General features: G+C 47.0%; 1 protein-coding gene across 1 annotated transcript in view; it reads right to left on the reverse strand.

Annotated features, from left to right (window-relative positions):
- The window catches only part of MYO5C (myosin VC), a 107,267-nt gene that overhangs the window by 40,776 nt on the left and 44,653 nt on the right, over positions 1 to 21,838 (reverse strand). Inside the window, exons 14-25 of the mRNA XM_017886111.1 lie at positions 19,876 to 19,959; positions 18,653 to 18,787; positions 18,113 to 18,210; positions 17,154 to 17,240; positions 16,552 to 16,663; positions 15,563 to 15,774; positions 13,155 to 13,320; positions 11,066 to 11,212; positions 8,848 to 9,012; positions 7,035 to 7,128; positions 4,387 to 4,450; positions 887 to 1,067 (exon numbers count right to left, since the gene is read on the reverse strand). Coding sequence (XP_017741600.1) covers positions 887 to 1,067; positions 4,387 to 4,450; positions 7,035 to 7,128; positions 8,848 to 9,012; positions 11,066 to 11,212; positions 13,155 to 13,320; positions 15,563 to 15,774; positions 16,552 to 16,663; positions 17,154 to 17,240; positions 18,113 to 18,210; positions 18,653 to 18,787; positions 19,876 to 19,959 — 1,545 coding nt within the window. The remainder of the gene's footprint in view (positions 1 to 886; positions 1,068 to 4,386; positions 4,451 to 7,034; positions 7,129 to 8,847; positions 9,013 to 11,065; positions 11,213 to 13,154; positions 13,321 to 15,562; positions 15,775 to 16,551; positions 16,664 to 17,153; positions 17,241 to 18,112; positions 18,211 to 18,652; positions 18,788 to 19,875; positions 19,960 to 21,838) is intronic.

The following is a 21,838-nucleotide window of genomic DNA, read 5'->3' on the forward strand; positions in this document are numbered from 1 at the left end:
TCTGCCTCCCGGGTTCACGCCATTCTCCTGCCTCAGCCTCCCATGTAGCTGGGACTACAGGCGCCCGCCACCTCGCCCGGCTAGTTTTCTGTATTTTTTAGTAGAGACGGGGTTTCACCGTGTTAGCCAGGATGGTCTCGATCTCCTGACCTCGTGATCCGCCCGTCTCGGCCTCCCAAAGTGCTGGGATTACAGGCTTGAGCCACCGCACCCGGCCATGATTATGCAGTTTTAAAAATTCGATGTGATTTTTCCCTCTCAGGTTTATAAAAATTTACTTAAAAATTTCTACCATTGACAATTTATAGCTTTATTGATGTTATAATTTATGACTATAATGTGGAATAATTCAGCTGATTAACATGTTATCACCTCAAATACTTGTCATTTTTTGTGGTGAGAACATTTAAGATTTATTCATAGCAATTTTGAATGTACAATATGCTTTTATTAACTACATTCACACACTGTGCATTGGATAATTGTTTTTGTAAATTTTCTAGTAATGGTTTAAATGAAATATTTTGATAATAAGGTAACTTAACTTTAATGCAGGTGTTTATAGATTTATAGTGATGGATTATATAATAAGGATTCACCTCAATTTACAGTCTAATTTGGAAGTATTCTCTACATCAACATATTTAAATAACTTTACATAAATGTAATTTCAAAAAAGTTAGAAAGTTGACTTTTAATTTATGGAATACAATGATTGCTAAATCAAAGGCAGCCTGGAGGTTCACAGTTGGAAGGACTAAGGAATCAGGCTCTATTTGCCTGTGGCCTTTACACAGATGCTTTTAGCTGTCTAATCTGTGGGAACTTGGAATTGCAATCAAATGACTTAACCAGAGGGCAGGGCTGAACGTGAGAGCAGCTCTACCTTGGCCTGCTTGCTCAGGCGGGCCACTTCTGCCTTCAAGCCATCAGAAGTGACGTGCTCCTCCTCTACCAGTTGTTGGAGTTGCGTCTTCTCATCCTTGAGAGCTTTAATTTGTTCTTTCAAAGACTGAATCTGCTTCTCATAGTCTTGTGTTTTCAGTTCAAAACTTTTTTCAAGAAGCCTAGGCAGCAAAAGAAGAAAATAATTTAGAGCTGAGCGTGGTGGCTCAAACCTGTAATCCCAGCACTTTGGGAGGCCAAGGCGGGCGGATCCCTTGAGCCCAGGAGTTCGAGACCAGCCTGGGCAACAAGAGAGACCCCCATCTCCACTAAAAATACAAAAATTAGCCGGGTGTGGTGGCGCACGCCTGTAGTCCCAGCTACCCAGGAGGCTGAGGTGGGTGAATCGCTTGAGCCCAGGAGGTCCAGGCTGCAGTGAGCTGAGATCATGCCACTGAACTTCAACCTGGATGACAGAGTGAGACCCTCCCCACAACACCCCCCACCCCCCCAAAAAAAGAAAATAATTTAGAATTGTTTCTACAGTCTTTACTTTGAATTAGAATACATCATTTTGAAAACAACAAGAGGAAACAAGTTAATTAGGACCTACTGTGACAGTTCCAGCAGATAATGGCCTTATTTTTAGCAAACTGTTTCCTCTTCCCTTAGGTTAAAGGCAACTTCTTACACCTCCTGATCTGAAAGGTGTAGCTTTACAAAGATCACGCGCAGGGGACACTGGATAGGGAGCCTGAACTTAAAATACACACTGGTTGTTGGGACACTGTATTCCCAATCCCCCAGGGTTCCATGCAGTCCCCTGGAAGGGCCATTTTCCCTCAGAGAATACGTTGGCGTGCTCTGCGAAGTCCTGACTCCTTCCTCGTTCCAAGGATCCTGCTGGGAGTTTGTTTGATCCTAAACAATAGAGCTATCTGATATGTCCAGGTGTCTAGTCCTTCAAAAATTCTAGAATAAATGGCAGCAAATCCAGGTGCCCAAAAGTGCGTGTAAATCCAACTGCTCTAGAAGGTTGCTCAATTAAAAATTTGATGATTAACTAAGAAAATAATTGAAAAGAGATACATAACCTAGACAAGCCCAACACAGCCCACAGGGGCCCTGAAGCAGTGCCAGAAGCTCTGAGTTTACTAAATCATTCTACTTGCTGAGCTGTCATCTCAGTTCCTTTTATAACTTGCTTTTATAGCACAAAGGGAAAAACTCTGAGAAAGAGAGCCACATTCCCAATAAAGTTGATTTCTTTTTTATAGATTTTATTTATTTATTTATTTACTTTTGAGACGGAGTTTTCTCTTACCCAGGCTGGAGTGAAGTGGCGCAATCTCAGCTCACTGCAACCTCCACCGCCCCCCCCGCCCCCGGGTTCAAGTGATTCTCCTGCCTCAGCCTCCCGAGTAGCTGGGATTATGAGGTGCCATCACTACACCCAGCTAATGTTTGTATTTTTAGTAGAGAGGGGTTTTGCCATGTTGGCCAGGCTCGTCTCAAAATCCTGACCTCAGGTGATCTGCGCCTGCCTTGGCCTCCCAAAGTGCTGGGATTACAGGCGTGAGCCACTGCACATCGCCTCTTTTTTCTACAGATATTAACAAACTTTGTTTCCAGGTTTTTAAAAAAACTGCAGGGCTCCCAAGAGGCCAGTAAAATGCCTTTGAAAAAGAAAACTGCAACCAGAAGTCTTCCTTTTTTTTTTACAAGGTCTGTCACCCAGGTTGGAGTGTAGTGGCGCGATCTCAGCTCACTGCAACCTCCGCCTCCCGGGTTCAAGCAATTCTCCTGCCTCAGCCTCCCGCGTAGCTGGGATTATAGGCATCTGCCACCACGCCCGGCTAATTTTTGTATTTTTAGTAGAGATGGGGTTTCATCACATTGGCTAGGCTGGTCTCAAACTCCTGACCTCAGGTGATCTGTCCGCCTAGGCCTCCCAAAGTGCTGGGATTACAAGCAAGAGCCACTACACCTGGCCCAGAAGTCTTATGTGAAAAGTATCTTAGACCCACAGACTGAGCTGGTCAGGAGGGTGCTCACAGACTGCAGGCCTCTTGGAGCCTCCTGAGAATTGTGACAGGGGCCAAGAATTCCCCACTTGGCTGACCAAGGGCTAAACCAAGCTACAGATGAGTGCTAACGAGGAAGCAGAACACGGGCCTAGAGAGGGTAAAGAGTTTTACTCCCTTCACTGGCCTGCCTTGCCCTGACCCAGTTAGGACTGCAAACAGCCCAAAATGACCTGGCCTCAGCCTGGCTCCCCAAACCCCCAGCTTGAAATGATCACTCCCAAGTGGTCCCTGCACGTGGGCAGATGCCAAGAGCCGAGCTCTTCTCCTCACATTAAACACTCATCGACAATTATATTTTTCTAGGTAAATGAGTTAATTAGACATATTTAAAAACTGATGGAGGATCATGAAACACTTCATATATTTGTTAACTCCTGGAGCGATTCTGGGATATTCCCTCCTCTCTTTAGAATCCTATTTCCTCACCCAGACCCAGGCTGTCCTGCTCACTGCTTGGGAAAGTTTTGTATCCTACCACCACAGGCAGACCTGAGCTTTCTAGCCCCCAAAAGAGATGTGCCAAGAATGTTCTATCTCTTTCCAGCACCCTGCCATGCACCCCAACTTTGAGATCTAAAAACCTTTGATGACTTAAGAGAAGGGAAGCCCAGATTGGAGTCCTTGGAGGTTAGCAAAGGGCTTGCTATTGAGATAGGAAAGGTAGGCTGGTACAGTACAAGGTCAGGCACCTGCCTTAATCTCTGTGAGGTGCGTTATTTACCTTATCTCTTGGAGTAAAAGACAAACTAACAAGTACAATAGGTGGGGAAGGAAGGGAGGGAGGTTTACTTCCTAGGCAAGAATCTTAATGCTTGGATTTGGTGGAAGTTGAAGGTGGTGGTAGTCTCTGAATTTTGCACTCTTTGCTATAAAGTAAAAAAAAGAAAAGAAAGAAAGAGAAAAGAAAGAAAAGGAGGAGAGGAAGGGAAGGAAGGAAGGAAAGGAAGGAAGGGAGGGAGGGAGGGAAAGAGAAAGAGAGAAAGGGAGGAAGGGAGGAAGGAAGGAAGGGAGGGAGGGAGGAAGGAAGGAAGGAAGGAAGGAAGGAAGGAGAGAGAGAGAGAGAGAGAAAGAGAAAGAAAGTAATTAGTTCCTGGTGGTCCACTGTGCCCACCCAGCAGAAGCTTTATGGACTACTCTAGAATGTGTTCAGTATCTGATAGTACACATTGTGGAACTTAGCTCTCATAAATCTCTAATCTCTAAAAATAGTCACACCCCACTTTCTTGTATCTGTGATCTCCTATATCACAGATAGTCACACCCCACTTGCTTGTATCTGTGATCTCCTATATCACAGATAGTCACACCCCACTTGCTTGTATCTGTGATCTCCTATATGCAAACTGAGATGGAAAATATAAAACAGCACAGAGAGAAGAAAGAAAGTAGCTTTAAGGCAAACTAGATTCCATACATTCTTTGCCGTTCTTCCTTTTGTACATCATCAAAGAGCTGCTTGGTGAGGTTGTCCATTTTTTCTGTAAAAAGAGAATGCTTTTTGAGATATGTCTGCCAAATCAATGCCTTGATTGTTTCATGTTATGTTTAAGAAAGTGAGAATATCAGGACAATCATGTGATGTTTATTATTAATAGGACTTACAATGAGAGTATAGATCATTTTTTATAAACAAGAAATATGGATGAGGGGGTTTCAAAATAATAATTCTCACAAATTTGTCAAGTTGGAATTATCAATAAATAGTTTCATTTATAGTACTTTTATTGGTCTGTTATTTATTAAAATAGATATATTGGCTTTGAGACAATGAATATCATTAAAAATAAATAGAAACCATTTGGGAAGAAAATGATCCATTTGTGACAAGGTTTCTCAGTCTTGGCATTATTGCTACTATGGGCTGGATAATTCTTTCCTGTGGAGAGGGGGCTGCCCATCCCTGGCTTCTACCCTCTAGAAGCCAGTAGCACCTCTGCTCCAGTTGTGACAACCCAAATTGGTTCCAGACATTGCCAAATGTCTGGGGGTGAGGCAGCAGCAAAGCTGAGAACCACTCATCTGTGACAACCAAGAAAATAATTCAATGTCTGGGAAAGAGGAAGTACAAAAAGGCAGCTGTTAACACTGAAATACAAGAGTTGCAAACACAAAGTCTGCAGGCCGAGGGGCAGGACATTCCATGGCTGTGACAACCCCACATTCCCAACACACCCGTATGCCACAGGGATCATCAAAATGGGAGAAAGGCAATGCAGCCCCTCAAACGGCAATGCTCCTGTTTGCACTGAGCTGACATCTCATCCTTGAGCTCTACCTCACCTCTGAGCCCCGCCCCAGAAGGAGTCCTCGGGGTGCAGTGTCGATAGCGATTCTCCAAATTACTTTTTTTTTTAAGCCAACAGTTTAATAGTTTGTCTAACATAGTGCCAAATGTTTCTGAATCAAAATGACTGCTTCAGAACGTTGTAAGGCAGCCAGGAAATACTGGGGAAAATGCTCAAGCTTTAATTTAGAAGCCAACACGTTTGATATAACTTCAATTTTCAATTAACCAAAAGCACTGGCTTTAATTCTAGTGCTTACCATCTTGGGCCATTTGCAGATGGGCTAAAGAAGCTGCTCGAATGTGATTTACTTCTCAAGGGGAACGGGATTATGTCCATGTTAAGTCAGAATCTCAAAAAGGGGAAACAGCATTTGATAGCATCTCTGGGTCTTAGGTCACAAGCATAGGTAAAGGTTGGTGTTGTTCACAAAACACTGTTTGCCAGGAGGGGGGAGGCGCACAGGATAAGCAGTTTATAAATACTACGTTGAAAGTTTTCATGGGCTTTTTGGAAGAGGATATAAAATTACTCATCCAAACATGACATGGTCTCAGAAACATAATTTTCAGGTTATATTCCTGAGAATTTAAATGCCTTTGTGGGAAATTCTACTTGAAATTGGGAGGAAAAAACCCACAACCACCACCCAAGAGGAGTGTGCTGTAATAAAAAGGGTGGAGATGGGGAAACCCTTTCCTAACTCAGGTTCAAGGTTTACTCCCGGACCTCTGACATGCTCCTGTTCATCTCTGACATTCGCATGGCTCCGGTGCCCACACCATCAGCCCTACAGAGATGGGGTGGAGGGCACACACTACCTGGAACAGGACGGCACAGCCTTTCCTGCCCCAGTGCCCTGGTGTCAGGTTGTTTACTCCCTCTTCACCAACATTCGCTCCTCCCACTCTCTGCTCTGAACTCCCAGGGCTCTGCGCTCCTCTGGGTCCCATGGTATCCACCATCTGCTGGGCCGGAGGTGTGTGTAGAATCCCCAGGCCTGAACCCTCGTGCTCCTGCTGCCCCCATGTTGGAGCTCAAGGAAGAGATCCCTAGGCAAGATCACTGACAGTGGTGATTTAAACTATCTGGTCAGGGACCGCCAGGCTCTGTTGCCTGTTGCCTTTTCTGGGATACAGCAAGCAAGTATTGTCAAGTTGAATTTGAGATAAAAAGCTCAAATGTATAGAGCTAGGCTAAGCATAGCTGTTCCATACCCCTAAAGGAAGTGATACCTACTGGTTCCAGGGTCTGCCCTTCACTCAGGGCAGGACAGTAGCAGAGGACATGGATATTACTTAGGCTAAGTAACTCTGACAGATCTGAATTTTTTCTGCAAATCTTTGGTGAGCACCAAACATGACCGCAGCATTACTCTGACTGCACATCAGGATTACCATAAAAGTTTTCTAAAATTAGATGTCTGAACCACCTCTGACACCACTACACACCCATGTGCACACACAGACACACACCCATTTCCTGATGCAAAAGCTCTGGGCTCATGGTCCGACCATCTGCACTTTGCAAAGGGCCCAGGAAGTTCTCAGGCACAGAGAGGAATTGCTGTGCTGTCTGACACCAGACGGAAATAAAACAGACGAATCTGTAGGGCAAAGTTACCACGACTTAAATATGGCTATTCCTTGTGAGCAAAAATTGTCTCACTAAACTAAGTGTACACCAGAGACCCCTGGTTCTAAAACTGGTCACCCCAGTATTGTTTCCTGAGTGACTACATCAGTGACTGTCTGGATTTGTGCCCCCCGAGCTTTACCTTTCAACTCTTCAGTCTTCTCTTGGAGCTTCAGCTGTATTTGGTCTTTCTGTGTTTCCAGTTCTGAATTATGCTTTTGAAGCTTTGCCAACTTCTAGCAGACGGAAGGGGGAAAAACAAACTTTTTTGAAAACCTCACTTCAAGCTGTCACCATTGCCTTTCTTGGCAAAAAGATGTATATTCTTAAATTAGTTTATTTTTTCTCAGCTCCTGTCCATAGATAACAGCTAGCACCAGCCCACTGTAGGACGCTGCCATTAGTTTCACATGCAAGGGCTCAACATGACTTCAAAGGTGACACTATTCCCGACCTGGCCAGCAAGGGCTGAAACAAGGAGAAAGGACACATCCAAGACCTCCTCAATGTCAGGGACATACCTCTTCCTTTTGCTGAGCTTCTCAATAGCCAGGGGACTTTATATATCGAATATGCTATGATTACGCAGTTGATGGCGTAAAGGGATTCACACTTTGCAACTGTTATGACTCAGGAAGGATGTGTGAGCGCAGCAGAATTCCTATCATTTCGGCTTCTCCTGGTAAGGTGTCTGCTGGGCTGGCAGCAGGCCCGTGGTGCTGACTGATGGTGACTGGCAGCTGGCGATGCCCACGGCAGCAGTGTTGGTGCACCCAGCACCGGGGCATGGGGAGGGCAAAGAGATGTCTTCTGGGCCTCCAATCCACCAACCCTGGGTGCTAGGACTTTGAAAATGCAGCAGAGGCCGGGTGCAGTGGCTCACGCCTGTAATCCCTGCACTTTGGGAGGTCAAGCGGGGGTGGATCACTGGAGGTCAGGAGTTCGAGACCAGCCTGGCCAACACGGTGAAACCCCCACCTCTATTAAAAATACAAAAAATTAGCCAGGTGTTGTGGTGTGTGCCTGTAATCCCAGCTACTCCTTGGGAGGCTGAGGAAGGAGAATTGCTTGAACCCGGGAGGCGGAGGTTGCAGTGGGCCGCAATTGTGCCACTACACTGCACTCCAGCCTGGGTAACACAGCGAGACTCTGTCTAAAAAAAAAAAAAAAAAAAAACCCAAACTGCAGCGGAGTGGATGGTAATAAAGATCACCTTCTTGGAACACACTAGCTCACACTTTTGCAGGGACTCACCATAGGCATTTGGCTAACTTATTTCATCTGACCATTTTATTCTCACAAAATTCTGTCAATCTCTTGTTATTCTCATTTTATATAGGAGGAAACTAAAATTCCTTATGGTAGGCATTTGGCTAAAGTATTTCATCTGATGATTTTATTCTCATAACAATTCTGTCAGTCCTTTTTTGTTATTCTCATTTTCTTACATGAGGAAACTAAAATTCAGAAAGGGTAAGGGACTTTAGCCAAGGCTGCCCAGCCAAAGGCAAGATTTCAATCTAGGGCATCTGGCTTTTACGCTGACTGCTGTTTTCACTATACCAGAGATGAAAACCCTACTCTAGCTTCGCATCGCTGTTCAGGGGAAGATGTTTCCAGGGCATAGACCTTAAGGACAAGTGAGAGGAGACCAAGGTCATCCTGGAAGAAAGGGAAGCAGCCAGCCAGGGCTCTTTGGGCCTATCATCACTTTGCAAAACTCGAAAGAGAAAACCTATGTTGCATTTCTCTCATTATTAACCCCCTCCCTTCCCCTAGACTCTAATCCTCTGATCTCGCTCTTCCTAAAATGTAGGCTCCCGTTGGTAATGGAAGTTGATAGCAAAATCTGATTTGCTCTGCAGAAATCCACTTCATAGGAAAAGCCTGCAGCGCTCATCTTTTCCACAGAGAGTCCACGTATTTCCATCCCGTCTCACATGCCCGCAGCTGACCTCTTCCACGGCATCCCTGTATCTCTTCCCCTTCTCCTCATAATTTCGCCTGTGGGCGGCTGCTCTTTCTAGTTCTACTTCCAGCTTCTGAATCTTTTCCACATCCCCAGCTCGAAGAGCAGCCAGGCTGGTCAGCTTCTCCACCAGCCCATGGTTTTCTTTGTTCTAGAGAAAAGAAAATTCAGATGTTTAGAGGTTTATCCAAGCAAAGATGCTGTTCCATTTAATTCTCATAGCCTTTGACATGGCATCCAAATTTGAGAGGTTGCTTTACGCTGATCACACTTATCACTGCACTGACATTTGTTACCATCTTCTCTGTGGTGAAACAGTATGGCAGATCTTGCTGGGTCCATGTCTTCCCAAACTGGTGGCTATTTTAATGTGAGAAGTTTCCAATTCTGGCGAACCAGGACAACCTTAGTGTTACAGGCTGAACTGTGCCCCCCAAAATTCATTTGTTGAAGTCCTAACCCCTGAACTTAGGAATATCGCTGTTTTGAAGACAGGGTCTTTAGAGAGGGAATTAAGGTAAAACCAGCCCTCAGGGTGAGCCCTAGTCCAATATGATTGGCATCCTTAGAAGAAAAGGGGATTAAGACACAGACACAGGCATGGAGGGAAGATCACGTGAAGACAGACAGAAGTGGCAGCCATCTACAAGCTAAGGAGAGAGGCCTTAGAAGAAACCAACCCTGCCAAAACCTTGATATGGGACCTCCAGCCTCCAAAATTGTAAGACAGTAAATTTCTGTTGTTTAAGCCACCCAGTCAGTGATACTTTGCTATGACAGTCCCAGCAAACTAACATACCTAGGACAGAGCTCAGGCAGCGTCAGGACTCCCACCAGGCATTGCTCCTGGCCAGCCGCAGCTATTGTTAAGTGTTATTCTGCACAAGCTGTGTAGCATGCAGGCCTGTTACACAACAGCACACTGAGGGAAACCCCATCAGACGCCAAGTCTACTTGTTCACCCACTCACCTTTTCGTTCAGGACCCCTGTGGTACAGCTTAGGGTTAAGTTTAAAGCCCTAAGTTTAAATCCTTAGGAGAGCCTCAGGATTAGTGGAGACAGGCCTGGGAGTGAGTTTTACGGATCTGGACACTGTGTGTTCCATAGCATATGGATGTTCTCTTTTCTTTTTTGTTTTTTGAGATGGAGTCTTGCTCTCTGTTGCCCAGGCTGGAGTGCAGTGGTGCAATGTCGGCTCACTGCAAGCTCTACCTCCCAGGTTCACGCCATTCTCCTGCCTCAGCCTCCTGAGTAGCTGGGACTACAGGTGCCCGCCACAACACCCGGCTAATTTTTTGTATTTTTAGTAGAGCCAGGGTTTCACTGTGTTAGCCAGGATGGTCTCGATCTCCTGACCTCGTGATCCACCTGCCTTAGCCTCCCAAAGTGCTGGGATTACAGGCGTGAGCCACCGTGCCCAGCTGCATGTTTCTTTTGTTTTTCTTGAGATGGAGTTTTGCTCTTGTTGCCCAGGCTGGAGTGCAGTGGCGCGATCTTGGCTCACCGCAACCTCTGCCTCCCGGGTTCAAGTGATTCTCCTGCCTCAGCCTCCCGAGTAGCTGGGATTACAGGCATGAATCACCACGCCCAGCTAATTTTGTACTTTTAGTAGAGATGGGATTTCACAATGTTGGTCAGGCTGGTCTCCAAGTCCTGACCTCAGGTGATCCGCCCCCCCATGGCCTCCCAAAGTGCTGGGATTACAGGCGTGAGCCAACACGCCTGGCCTTGGATGTTTCTTTTCATACCAGTGGGAATGGTATGGGGAGTCTTCCCAAACTAGGCAGGGCTGCAGCTAGACCCTAAGGCACCTGTGGGAAATGAGAAATGGCAGCTCCTCTGAGCTGATGTCATCCCAAGGCAGCACGCTTGGCATGCAGACAGCATCTCTGAGCAAATGAGGAGCTACCTTTGCCTCAAGGCAACACAGCTTCGCACAGGGACACCTGCCTTGGCAAGTGCAGCCAGGCTGGACTCAGCCCCACCTGCCCTGAGGTAGGCATACTTGCGCAGTATATAACCTACACCACCACAGGCAGCAACCCTTTACAGCGTATGTCTGTTTCCTAGCTCAGGTGGTCCACGTAAGCTGAACCTCCTAACATGGGCATACATTTTAATGGCACAGCTAAGGAACTGCTCCAGAACAAACTACAGCCATGTAAGAAAAAGTAAATGTAAAAGATGCACTAGGAGCACCTACCTGATCTTCCAGCTTTTTCTGCAAACGCTGGACCCTGTAAGTAAGCTGAATATTGAGCACGAATCGTCGGATACTCTGGAATCTGCGTCTGGCCAGCCACGCCCGTGCGTATTTCTGCAGGATCACAGCCTTGTGTTCCTCCAGCATCTTTAAAACAAGGTTTTGTGAAATATAAACTGGACCCCAACTGCTTCTCTAAAACAGTCTTACTATTGTTGGTAAAAAAAAGGTATGAGAAATCCGTGTCCCGAGAAAGTGGTCTCTGCCATAACTTTTTTTCTTTTCTTTTTCTTTTTTCTTTTTTGGAGAGACTAGTTATTTCAAAAAGATACTTGTCATATTCAGCATCAAAACAGTTGCATTAGGGTCGGGTTTATGGCTCACACCTATAATCCCAGTGCTTTGGGAGGCCCAGGAGGGAAGATCACTTGAGGCCAGGAGTTCAAGACCAGCCTAGGCAACATAGCAATACCTTATCTCTGCAAAAAAATTTTAAAAATTAGCCAGGGGTAGTGGCATGTACCTGTAGTCCTAGCTACTCAGGAGGCTGAGGCATGAGGATCCCTTTAACCCAGGAGCTCAAGACCAGCCTTGGCAACACAAAGAGACTCATTCTCTACCAAAAAAAAAAAAAAAAAGAAAGAAAAATTAGCTGGGCATGGTGGCTCACGCCTGTGGTCCCAGCTACTCAGGAGGCCGAGATGGGAGGATTGCTTGAGGCTGGGAGGCTGAGGCTGCAGTGAGCCATGATTGTGCCACTGCACTCCAGCCTGAGCAATAGAGTGAGACTTGTCTCAAAAATAAATACTTTTCTTTTTTAAAAAGGTGATTCCAGGAGTTAGCCAGAAAGAAACCCCCAAAATATACTGTTCAGGTTTTCAGCTTTAAGGTGTCTTTGGACAACTTTATTTTTTCATCAGAAGTGACCAAATTAAGACTGTGAAATCTCTGAGACCAAACTTTTGTCCTATCTCAACCCCTTTCCCATCCACTCACACGATGGATCATGCATCCCTTACGTTGAAGTGAACACTTACTGCTCTCCTGCCTCCTTGAAAGAAAGAAAATTATGTTTTTGCCATATGAAACTCATCTCATCACCCTTTTCTGGGTCTAAAGCTGCTCCCTCTAAGAGAGCCATCTCATTGTGCTTTGTATTAGTGCTGGAGAAATCTTGAATAGCGTATGTGGAAAACTTGTTCAATTTTATATTACTTTGAATTTGTTTCTTTGGAGTTGGGTACCCTGGCCATTTCATCAGGCTGTGAGAGCTCTCTACAGTCTGTGGGGTGGCAGTGTGCTGAATTTTTTTTTTTTTTTTTGAGATGGAGTCTCGCTCTGTCGCCCAGGCTGGAGTGCAGTGGCACGATCTTGGTTCACTGCAAGCTCTGCCTCCCGGGTTCACGCCATTCTCCTGCCTCAGCCTCCTGAGTAGCTGGGACTACAGGTGCCCGCCACCACGCCTGGCTAATTTTTTGTATTTTTAGTAGAGATGGGGTTTCACCGTGTTAGCCAGGATGGTCTCGATCTCCTGACCTTGTGATCCGCCCGCCTCGGCCTCCCAAAGTGCTGGGATTACAGGCGTGAGCCACCGCGCCCGGCCAGTGTGCTGATCTTTTAAGTGTCTTTCCCCACCCAGTCTCTGCTTTAGGTAAGGTCTGTTAGGTGCACATTATTGGCTTAAAATGTACTTTCCTTTGGTGTGGTCTCTTTGGGGCCAATTGGGAGAAAGAGAAAACAACAGTGCAACTGGTGTGTGTGTGTGTGTGTGCGCGCGCGCGTGTGTGCGTGAGAGAGAGAGAGACCGGGTCTCCCTCTGTTGCCCACGCAGGCTGGAGTATACTGGCATGATCATAGCTCACTGCAGCCTCGAACTCCTGGGCTCAAGGAATCCTCCCATTTCAGCTCCCTGATGTCCAGTTGGGACTACAGGCCTGAGCCACAGCACCTGGAAGAATCTCCTCTCTGGCTTGGCTGACACTTTGTACAAAGTGAGATTGCCCACAGTGGAGTCTTTCCCTGGCCCGTTTTGTTCTCAGTAAGGAAGGTCCATACACCCTCCCCTCCTCTAGAGAGAGGTTGGCCTTACCTTTCGATACCTCCTCCTTGCCAGGAATCCTCGGGTGTAGGCCTGGATGGTGATGGTGGCCACGCGAATCAGCTGATACAGATTGCGAACAAGATACCCGCGGCAGTGCTTCTGAATGATTATGGCTGCCCAGGCTTCTTTTAAGGCCACTGCAGTAATAGCTTTCCTTGGTTAACAAGGATGAAGAGTGAGTCTGTTATCCACAGAGCATCAACTTCCATCACACAGCTGCAAGCTTGGCTAGCATGTGTTTAGTAAGGAAGGTTCAAATATTTTGCACCTCTCCATGTTAAACTCTGTGAGCGGTTTTTTTATTCTAATGACTACTTGAGGCCAGTCCCCAGTTCCCTCTCCTTGAAGAACCACATGGGAACTTCCACACGCTTCCCATTCAGGCCAATCGATTCGCCTCCACTCAGGTACCCACAGAGACCACGACGAGACCGTGCACTGGCGCTGCACTTGCTCATTCACATCCTCATTCATTCATGGGAGACATCGGGCTGGAGGCTCCAGATCAGGGCTGGTGAACGATGGCTACCACCTGTCCTTACCAAGCTTTACTGAAACACAGCCATATCTACTATTTACGTATCACCCATGGCTGCTTTCATGCCTCAGCAGCAGGAAAGACTGTAAGACCCCACTGCCTTAAATAGTGATCATCTGGTCCTTTCCAGAAAAAGTTTGTTGCCCCTGTCTAAATGACTAGAGGTGAAGATAATGTTCTTGCCTTTAGAATTTACAACCTCACATACAGAAAGACTAATAAATGGCCAAGAAAAAAGAAAAATAAAATGCCAACTAACTAGATCTGTAAGTGAGAGAGGAAAAAACAGTTATTCTGCTTGGGGAAGGCTAATACGTGAACCAGCCCATGATGGAGTAGGATGTCTGTACACAGTGAAGGCTGGAAAAGGCTTTCAGGATGAGGGACCAGCATGAGTAAAGGCATGGAGGCTCTGCAGTGCCTGAAATATTGAAAAAAGGAGTTTGTTTGGAATCACTAGAATAAGATGGATGAAGAAAATTAGACGTCAATGAGGTTAGAAAAATAGATGGGCACCATTTGTTATTTTAAAAACATATTTGTTGAACACCTTCTATGACAGCCACCATGCTAGGTCCAGGTATGGATGACCAGACAAGTGTGGCCCCTGCCCTCATGGAGCTTCCATTCTTATGAATGCACCCAGGCTATGGAGGCCTTTGAATATCACGTCAGAGACTGAATGCTAATCTGTAGGAAACAAGGGCCTTAAAGGCAGGTGCAGGCCAGTCGCTCAACCAGGCTCTGATGTAGGAAGATGGGAAGGAGGTGGGAGGTGGAGCACGGTGCCATCAGAGTACAAGGCAGGTGATGCTGTGAGCTAAACTGGGGGCAGGAGTGGGACGGAATGAATGGGACAGGCAAGAGGCCAGCAGGGCAGGATGATCAGGCCCTGGTGAGCCCCAAATAGGAAGCGAGCATAGCCTTGGCAGGGAAGATAACTGTGGTTTCCTTCCCCAGAGACTGCTGTTATCAACTGGGCCCAGAAGCACAGGAGGGCGAGCCAGCCCAGCCGTGTGTCACACCACGCTGGTCATGCAGAGAAGGCCAGAGGCTGCCACTGGTCTCCTCCAGCTCAGGAAGAAGTCAGGCTTGCAGATGCAGCCTGACCCTAAACACCGGCCTTCTCAAGCATCCTCACAGCATCCCAAGTAGGGGCAGGGCAGGCAGAGAGAAACACAGAGTTTATCTAGGGGCACCCTGGTCTTGTGCTTTCCAGCAGGTACGCCAAAGCCCTGGAAGTCCCGAAACGACCGTGGTCCTTCAGTGGGCTGGCAGGGTCATGTGGACTCTCAGGACCCCTCAAGGCAGGTGGGATCAGTACAGCTGGTGGATCGCCCTCCCCTCAGCCCTTGGCTTGGCTGGGGCTGCTGTGGTCTTCCTGCTCAGGGGTTCTGCGATTGGTTTGCTGCCACGCCTTGCCAGGGACCCCCTCTGCCATGGTGCACCCCACCTGTTGCTGGCAGGTTGATCGCTGGCTATTCTTGACATCTGTCCTTTGGATCTTCACTTGGGCCTTGCTGGCCTTAGGCATTTTCAGTTCCCACAAGAAAGGGGCCCCGGGCCTCTCCCTGAGCTTCCAGAACCCTGACTCTCCTTAGTAACACTCTCACCAGGGCTTCCTCCCTGCAGGGCCCTGGGTGTCGGCTCACCACATAGATACCAGGCACAGCCAGCACTACTGCCCCTGAGAGATGAACCTTTCTTGCCCCAGTGCTCATGGCCACCAAGGGGACCCCTGCACATCTGCACCCTGGTCACAAGAGAAGGGTCCCTTGTCCTTGATGGGTCCTCCCCCTGGAGATAATCAGCACAGAAAGCCCCACAGTTCCACATGTGTTCCTTGATTCCAACGCACCTCACAGTTTGCTGACCCCGGAAGTACTGCTGGATTATCAGGGCGGCTCGTCTCTCCCGGAGGAATTTTTTCCTGTGGAGCCAGCCACGAATGTGCTTTTGTATCACAACACAACTCTGCCTCAGTTTATCCAATCGAAGTTTCTCTAAATAAGCCACTTGTCCTGCTCTGAAGAAAATTTTGGTTTTACCAAACTGGTACTGATTAGAATCCTGGAAGAGAAAAATGATATAGCTAGAATTAAAATCTTTCAGATTTTCTATAGTACAGTATTTGGAAAAGACCTTTAGGGATTCAAAGGTGCCAGAAATATTGTGATTTTGACATTTAAGGCAGAAAAACTCACATCGTGATCTAGAAATGTATACTTTGTTTGTTTAAAGTCACCCTGGAGGGAGAAATGGGACTTAGGCTGAGGAATCCATCTGTGGTGAGAAGGGGGGTGTCATTTGTGGCGATTCTCAGTTGGGCTGCTGGAGAACCTCAGCCGTTCACTCGTGGTCTCTACATCAGAGTAGAAGAAACCGGGGAAGTTTGGTTTTCTGTCTTCATTTTGGGTTCTCTTCACCATCCCTTTTGCTGGACCTTGTAACTTCCCATCTCCTTCCCATCACAACTCATCACTGCAGCAATGATGTCAATCCACACTGGGTACCATGCCTGGAGCCCATGTGGCTTGGCGACAACCCCAGCTGCCCATATCCTATAAGCCTGGTCCACAGAGGACTGGGTTAGATCGTGGGAGAGCAAAGCAGGACACAAGGACACTGGGGAGGCCAGGGTTCGGATGTGGGTCCCTAACAGGGACTCATGGCCCACTGAACGCTCTGCTGCGGTCTCCTCAGCAGACAGATGCTCCGGGCACATTTTCTCTCCTCTCAGGTGTTCATGATTACAGTCCTGAGCGTCCGAGACAAAGATAAAACAGCATGTTTGGGAGACGTGCTTCCAGGAAGGAGACCACGATCGCAGGAGGTGGGGAAACTGACCTGAATGAGTCTGTGTAAAACCGCCTTGCACACCTCCTTTTTATCGCTGAACGAAAGCTCTTGCTTGGTCATGAGAATGCCGTATCGACTGTAGAACTCGATGTATGTCCACCTGGAAAATCAAAGGGGATCAAAGCCAGGCGTGTCAGAGGAAGCGCGTTGTGTCTGGGGATGCCACTGCCTTACCTGCCACTGTTGTCACAGGGCGGGGGTGGTGGAATCTGTCCTGAGGATAAAGGCACTGATCTTTGATACCCTGCCTGCCTGGGACACTACCAAGACCACCCTGAGCACAACTGTCTGCCCCAGCAGTCGTGCTCCTTCTCCCAGTCAGCGTCTTCCCCAGCACACCAGGCAGGCAGCGGGGTCGCCACCAGCAGCCGAGATGCAGTCATGGGGCGAGGAGGTGGTGGTGGCCTCCGTCCCCCACAAAGCCTATTTCTCAGTCTCTTCTGGACTTCCACAGGGCAGTGGGAAAATCTTCGGGGCACTTGACAGAAGCCAAAAGTGTTTGACAAAAATCATGGCAGCCATGTCCTTGGTTCTCAGCATAGCTCTGAAGTTGGCTACTTTTCCCCTCAAAACAAGGATGGACAACATACCTGGAAGGGTAGCTCTGTGCACTAATGCGAATCGTTTCTAAAACACCGCAGGCTCGCAGCTGCTGAACAATTCTTTTGGAGTCAAATCTTAAAAAAGACAATGTTATCATGTGTTAAGCCAACGTAACTGCTCAACATGCCCATAAGCAGGCACAGCAGACCTGCCTAGACTGTGACCCTGTGCCAGGTACCCAGCAGATACTTAGTACGTTTCTATTGCATGACCAAGAAAAATAGCACCTCTGCAAAACAGTCCAGAAAGGTGCAGTGGGATATAAAGGAGCAGCTGACTCTGATGGAAGTGGCAGGGAGAAGGCCTTGAGGGAACCGGCCTTTGAGTTGAGCTTCAAACAACCAAGTGGAAAGAAATGTGCTAGCTCGCCTGGCCCAAGCACCCACTGATGCTTGAATTTCCTCTACAAAACACCCAACAGGTGGCTCTGCAGCTTAGGTCTCACCCATCTGGTGACCCACGGACACACTCACCACCTCCGTAGACAGCTCATCCCCCTTTAGGCACCTCTTTCAGCTCTAGTAAGCTACAAGGGACTCGTTACATCTTATATTCACAGGCATTGGGTCTCCTCCGTGGGGTCCCAGAGAGCAAGCCTAATGCCTCATGCCATCACGTGTGGGGACAAATCTTCCGACCTTCCACGATCTTCTACAAACACACATACTCATTCTTCTTTTAATCAAGTAACAGGTTCTGGCTCAGTTGCAAAAACTTTAGTTGTAGAAGATTCTTTCAAATCTAGCCCTTTTGCTGAGCCCTGGAGATGAGGGGGTTTAACCAGAGGGGCTGAGCTAACATTTTATGTAAAGGGCAGCATTGTTCTAAATCACTAAAAAAACCCAGACACAGGGTGAATCTCAAGACAACTGGAAGCAAATTCTCGAACTTTATGGCAGCAACTGCCTCCCCGCATCTTCACTGTGAGTTGCATAAGAACACTTACTCGAAGGGTAACTTCTCATCATTTGGCTTGATGCATCGAACATAGTGGGGCGTTGTCGCATTGAGGGTCTCCATGAGCAAATACAGAGAGCTGCGGAACTACGAAACAAAGCTAGAGATCAAACATGGCTCTGAAATAATTTCTGCTTATATCACGGTAAAACACAGCCCAACCTTGTTAAGTTACTCAATAGGAAGAAAAGTTAACCTCACGTATAAACACCTTTTATGAAAGGTTTCAGTCCATGACTATGGTTTATCAGCATGTCCTACCGTTCTGGACAAAACACTAATACTCCCAGACAGCAGAGAACTGAATAAACCATGTTATTGTGCAAAAGTGTGGTTCGCTCCAGTGCGTGCTGCCTTGGAGGCGGAAGTATGACGACGATGAACTTTTTGCAGTGGAGTGCATGTTAGACTGGAAGAGCCCCAGCATCCATCCATGTCCAGGCCTGGAATGTAGGTCCTCTGAGTGCCCTGGCTCCCCAGGGCCTGGCCCTACCTTTAGAACCCTCACTCTCAAACACCTTCTCAGTACCTTGCTCCCAACTGTGGTCCGGAAATGCTTGCTGTTTGGCTTGATGACTTCCTTTGCAGATTTAACTGTAATCATTGAACCAAAAGGAGAAGGAGAAGCTGGATTTTCTTGAAAAAAGTTGGCACAGAGATGAAACTGGAAGGAACAGAGAGGATCTCAATGTCCAAAAACAACTATCCACAGTCCTCACTCATACAAGCCACATAAATGGTGACAACAACCCAGCTAAACTAGTGGGCAGTGAACAACCTCATCAACGTCTACAGCCAAATCTCAATTCCACAAGAGGACTGTCTTCCCTAGGGATGGCCCATGGCTTCTTTCCCAGGAATGGGAACAGAGAAGAAAAGTGTGTGAATGTCTGTATGTGGGTATCACTCTAAGTGTCAGAAAGTGGAAACATCTACTATTCTCACCTCCGTGCCTGGCTCACTCTGTGTCTCCACCTGCAATCTCCTCCCTCCTACTCCACATTCTCATCCCTGCAAATCCAAACCCTACCCATGAATCTCTTAAAATATTTTCCAGGCCCACCCCCTTCACAATGAATGAACGAATCCCAACTTCTCTGAACCGTCTTCATCTTGTATTTGTACCTCTTTAAAAGCACTTACTACCTTCTGCTTTATATCAGTTATTTCTTTAAATGTCTTATCTTCTCTCAGAGTGAATTTCATATTTTGTTTTGTTTGGAGACAGGGTCTTGCTCTGTTGCCCAGGCTAGAGTGCAGTGGTGCAATCATGGCTCACTGCAGCCTCTACCTCCCAGGGCCAAGCAGTCTTCCCCACCTCAGCCTCCCAAGTACCTGGGACTACAGGCATGTCACCACTCCCTGCTAACATTTTTTGTATTTTTAGAAGAGATGGGGGTCTTGCCTTTTTGGCTAGGATGGTCTCAAACCTCTGGCCTCAAGCAATCCACCCACCTCTGCCTCCCAAAGTGTTGGGATTACAGGTGTGAGCCACCACGTCTGGTTGGAATTGTGATTTTTTAATGGTTCTATTAGCTGTCCTTCCTGTCATCTGCATGTTTGATTTCTGATTTTGCATGTAGTAGATTTATAGTAGTTATCTTTTTGTAACTGTGAGCTACAAGTTACCACTGTCCAGAGAGTTTACACACACACACACACACACTCTCTCTCTCGTTACTCTTTCCTTATGTACATCTAGATCCATGTCAATTATATAACACTTTCAGTTACCACTAGGACTTTACAGACCTTGCTTGCTCTCAGGATTTCAACCAGCATGTCATAGACGGTGTCTCTGTTTTTCTCCAGGAAACCTTCACATTTATACTCTACCTATACAGAGGAAGCAATTAATTATTCCCAAAGAGGCCAAAGAATACAGGCTCTAAGCACAAGTTTCATCTCTTTTTAAAGAAAGATTAATAAAAAGGCTATAGAGGCGCCCTTACAAAAATAGGTCTGTTTTCTGTGCGTCACCACAGCAGCCCCATTATGTATAAGCTGGGAGTATGTCTTCTCTCCTACCACCTGGATCTCTCACCTGCCTGCTGATCACTCTGCACTCACCTGTCAGCTCCCTCTGGCCACAGGGGTCCCGTTGCTCCCTGCGGTATGTGCAGTTCATACAAGAACACCTGACTTAGGTCTCCCTTTGGCTTTGAAGCCACCAGGAGGAGGAAAAAGCTTAGTGGTGTTCACTGGGTTCAAACAGACATTGTTTCCTAAATCAACATTAATGTGGTAGAAAGGATAGAAGCAGGTTTAGAGTTGGTAAACGTTCGCACTGCTTGAATCTGGCTTGGAAAACTTCTCCATGCTGCCCTTTCTGATGAGTAAGGCTTCTCGAATCCCTCAAACCATGGCATATCAGGGTGGCTGCTTAAACATTCAACCTCTCTGTAGTTTATGCCTCTGGATTGTATATCTTAATATGTGATAATATATTTTTCATAAATTAAAAACATATATTAAAATTAATTTTAAAATTGACAATGAGGAAATAGGGGAGAGTGCTGGAATCTGGAGGAAGAGGGTTCCTGGGCATGGCCTCTGCTTTGTACCCCAGGCAAGGAATTATCCTTGCCACCAGACAGGCAAAGGTGGCAAATATAGAGCTGTCCTGGTCCGGGCGAGCATCTGTGGGGACAGTGTCACAGGCAGCTGGTGCCTCTGTTGGGGACTCTGGGACCAAGGGAAGATGTGCTGAGTGCCTACATCTAAGCTCAGCTGCCTTGCATTCAATAGGACCTGATTTCCCTGGCCAGTGAGACTGAAAACCTCATCTAACCCCACAGTGTGTGTGGGTTCTTCCCACCAATCGATCCACAGTCCAGCCCAAACGCTGCCTAGTTCTGCGAAGGGAGACTTCCTGGAAGTGGCAGGTGAGAGAATTTACATGTACAGAAACTACATCCTATAAAGAGAGACCCTTGAAAGTGCTTTTTATGGAGTCTGGTCTTTCCCCCCCCGACCCCTCCCTTTTCCCATGGGACCAGAACCCTGACATTATAAGACAATAGCTAGAAAATATAATTTAACATATGATCATTCATTTCATAGGCATCTTTTCAGGAGCCCGTCTGAAAAAGTCTAAGCACTAAAAACTTAACTTTTTTTTTTTTTTTTTTTTGAGACAGGGTCTCACTCTGTCAGCCAGGCTGGAGTGCAGTGGCGTGATCTCGGCTCAATGCAATCTCCACCTCCCAGGTTCCAGCAATTTTCCTGCCTCAGCCACCTGAGTGGCTCGGATTACAGGTGCGTGCCACCATGCCTGGCTAATTTTTGTATTTTTTAGTAGAGACAAGGTTTCACCATGTTGGCCAGACTGGTCTCAGATTCCTGGCCTCAAGCGATTCACTCGCCTCAGCCTCCCAAAGTGCTGAGATTACAGGTGTGAGCCACTGCACCCGGCCAATCCTATATTTTAATATTTTACAGTCCTCTGCGAGCACACAAAGGTGATCACAGCTTTCCAGGTTGCTGTCCCCTCCCTCCACCATCAGTCACTCGGGAGTGACCAGCTCTGACTCACAGCACCAGCCTCTACAATAAACACAGACAAGCACAAGTCATTCCCGTGAGCCCTGGCACTGGGCCAGGCTACCAAGGCAACACCCAACCAGGACATGGGAGGAGGTAGGAGCTCCCTTAAGGAAGGAAAACAAATAAGGATGTGCATTTAGGACAGGTGGTTATGGCACTTTTTTCCTTC

Source organism: Rhinopithecus bieti, unplaced genomic scaffold (genome assembly GCF_001698545.2).
Source record: "Rhinopithecus bieti isolate Rb0 unplaced genomic scaffold, ASM169854v2 scaffold_14454, whole genome shotgun sequence".
NCBI lineage: Eukaryota > Metazoa > Chordata > Mammalia > Primates > Cercopithecidae > Rhinopithecus > Rhinopithecus bieti.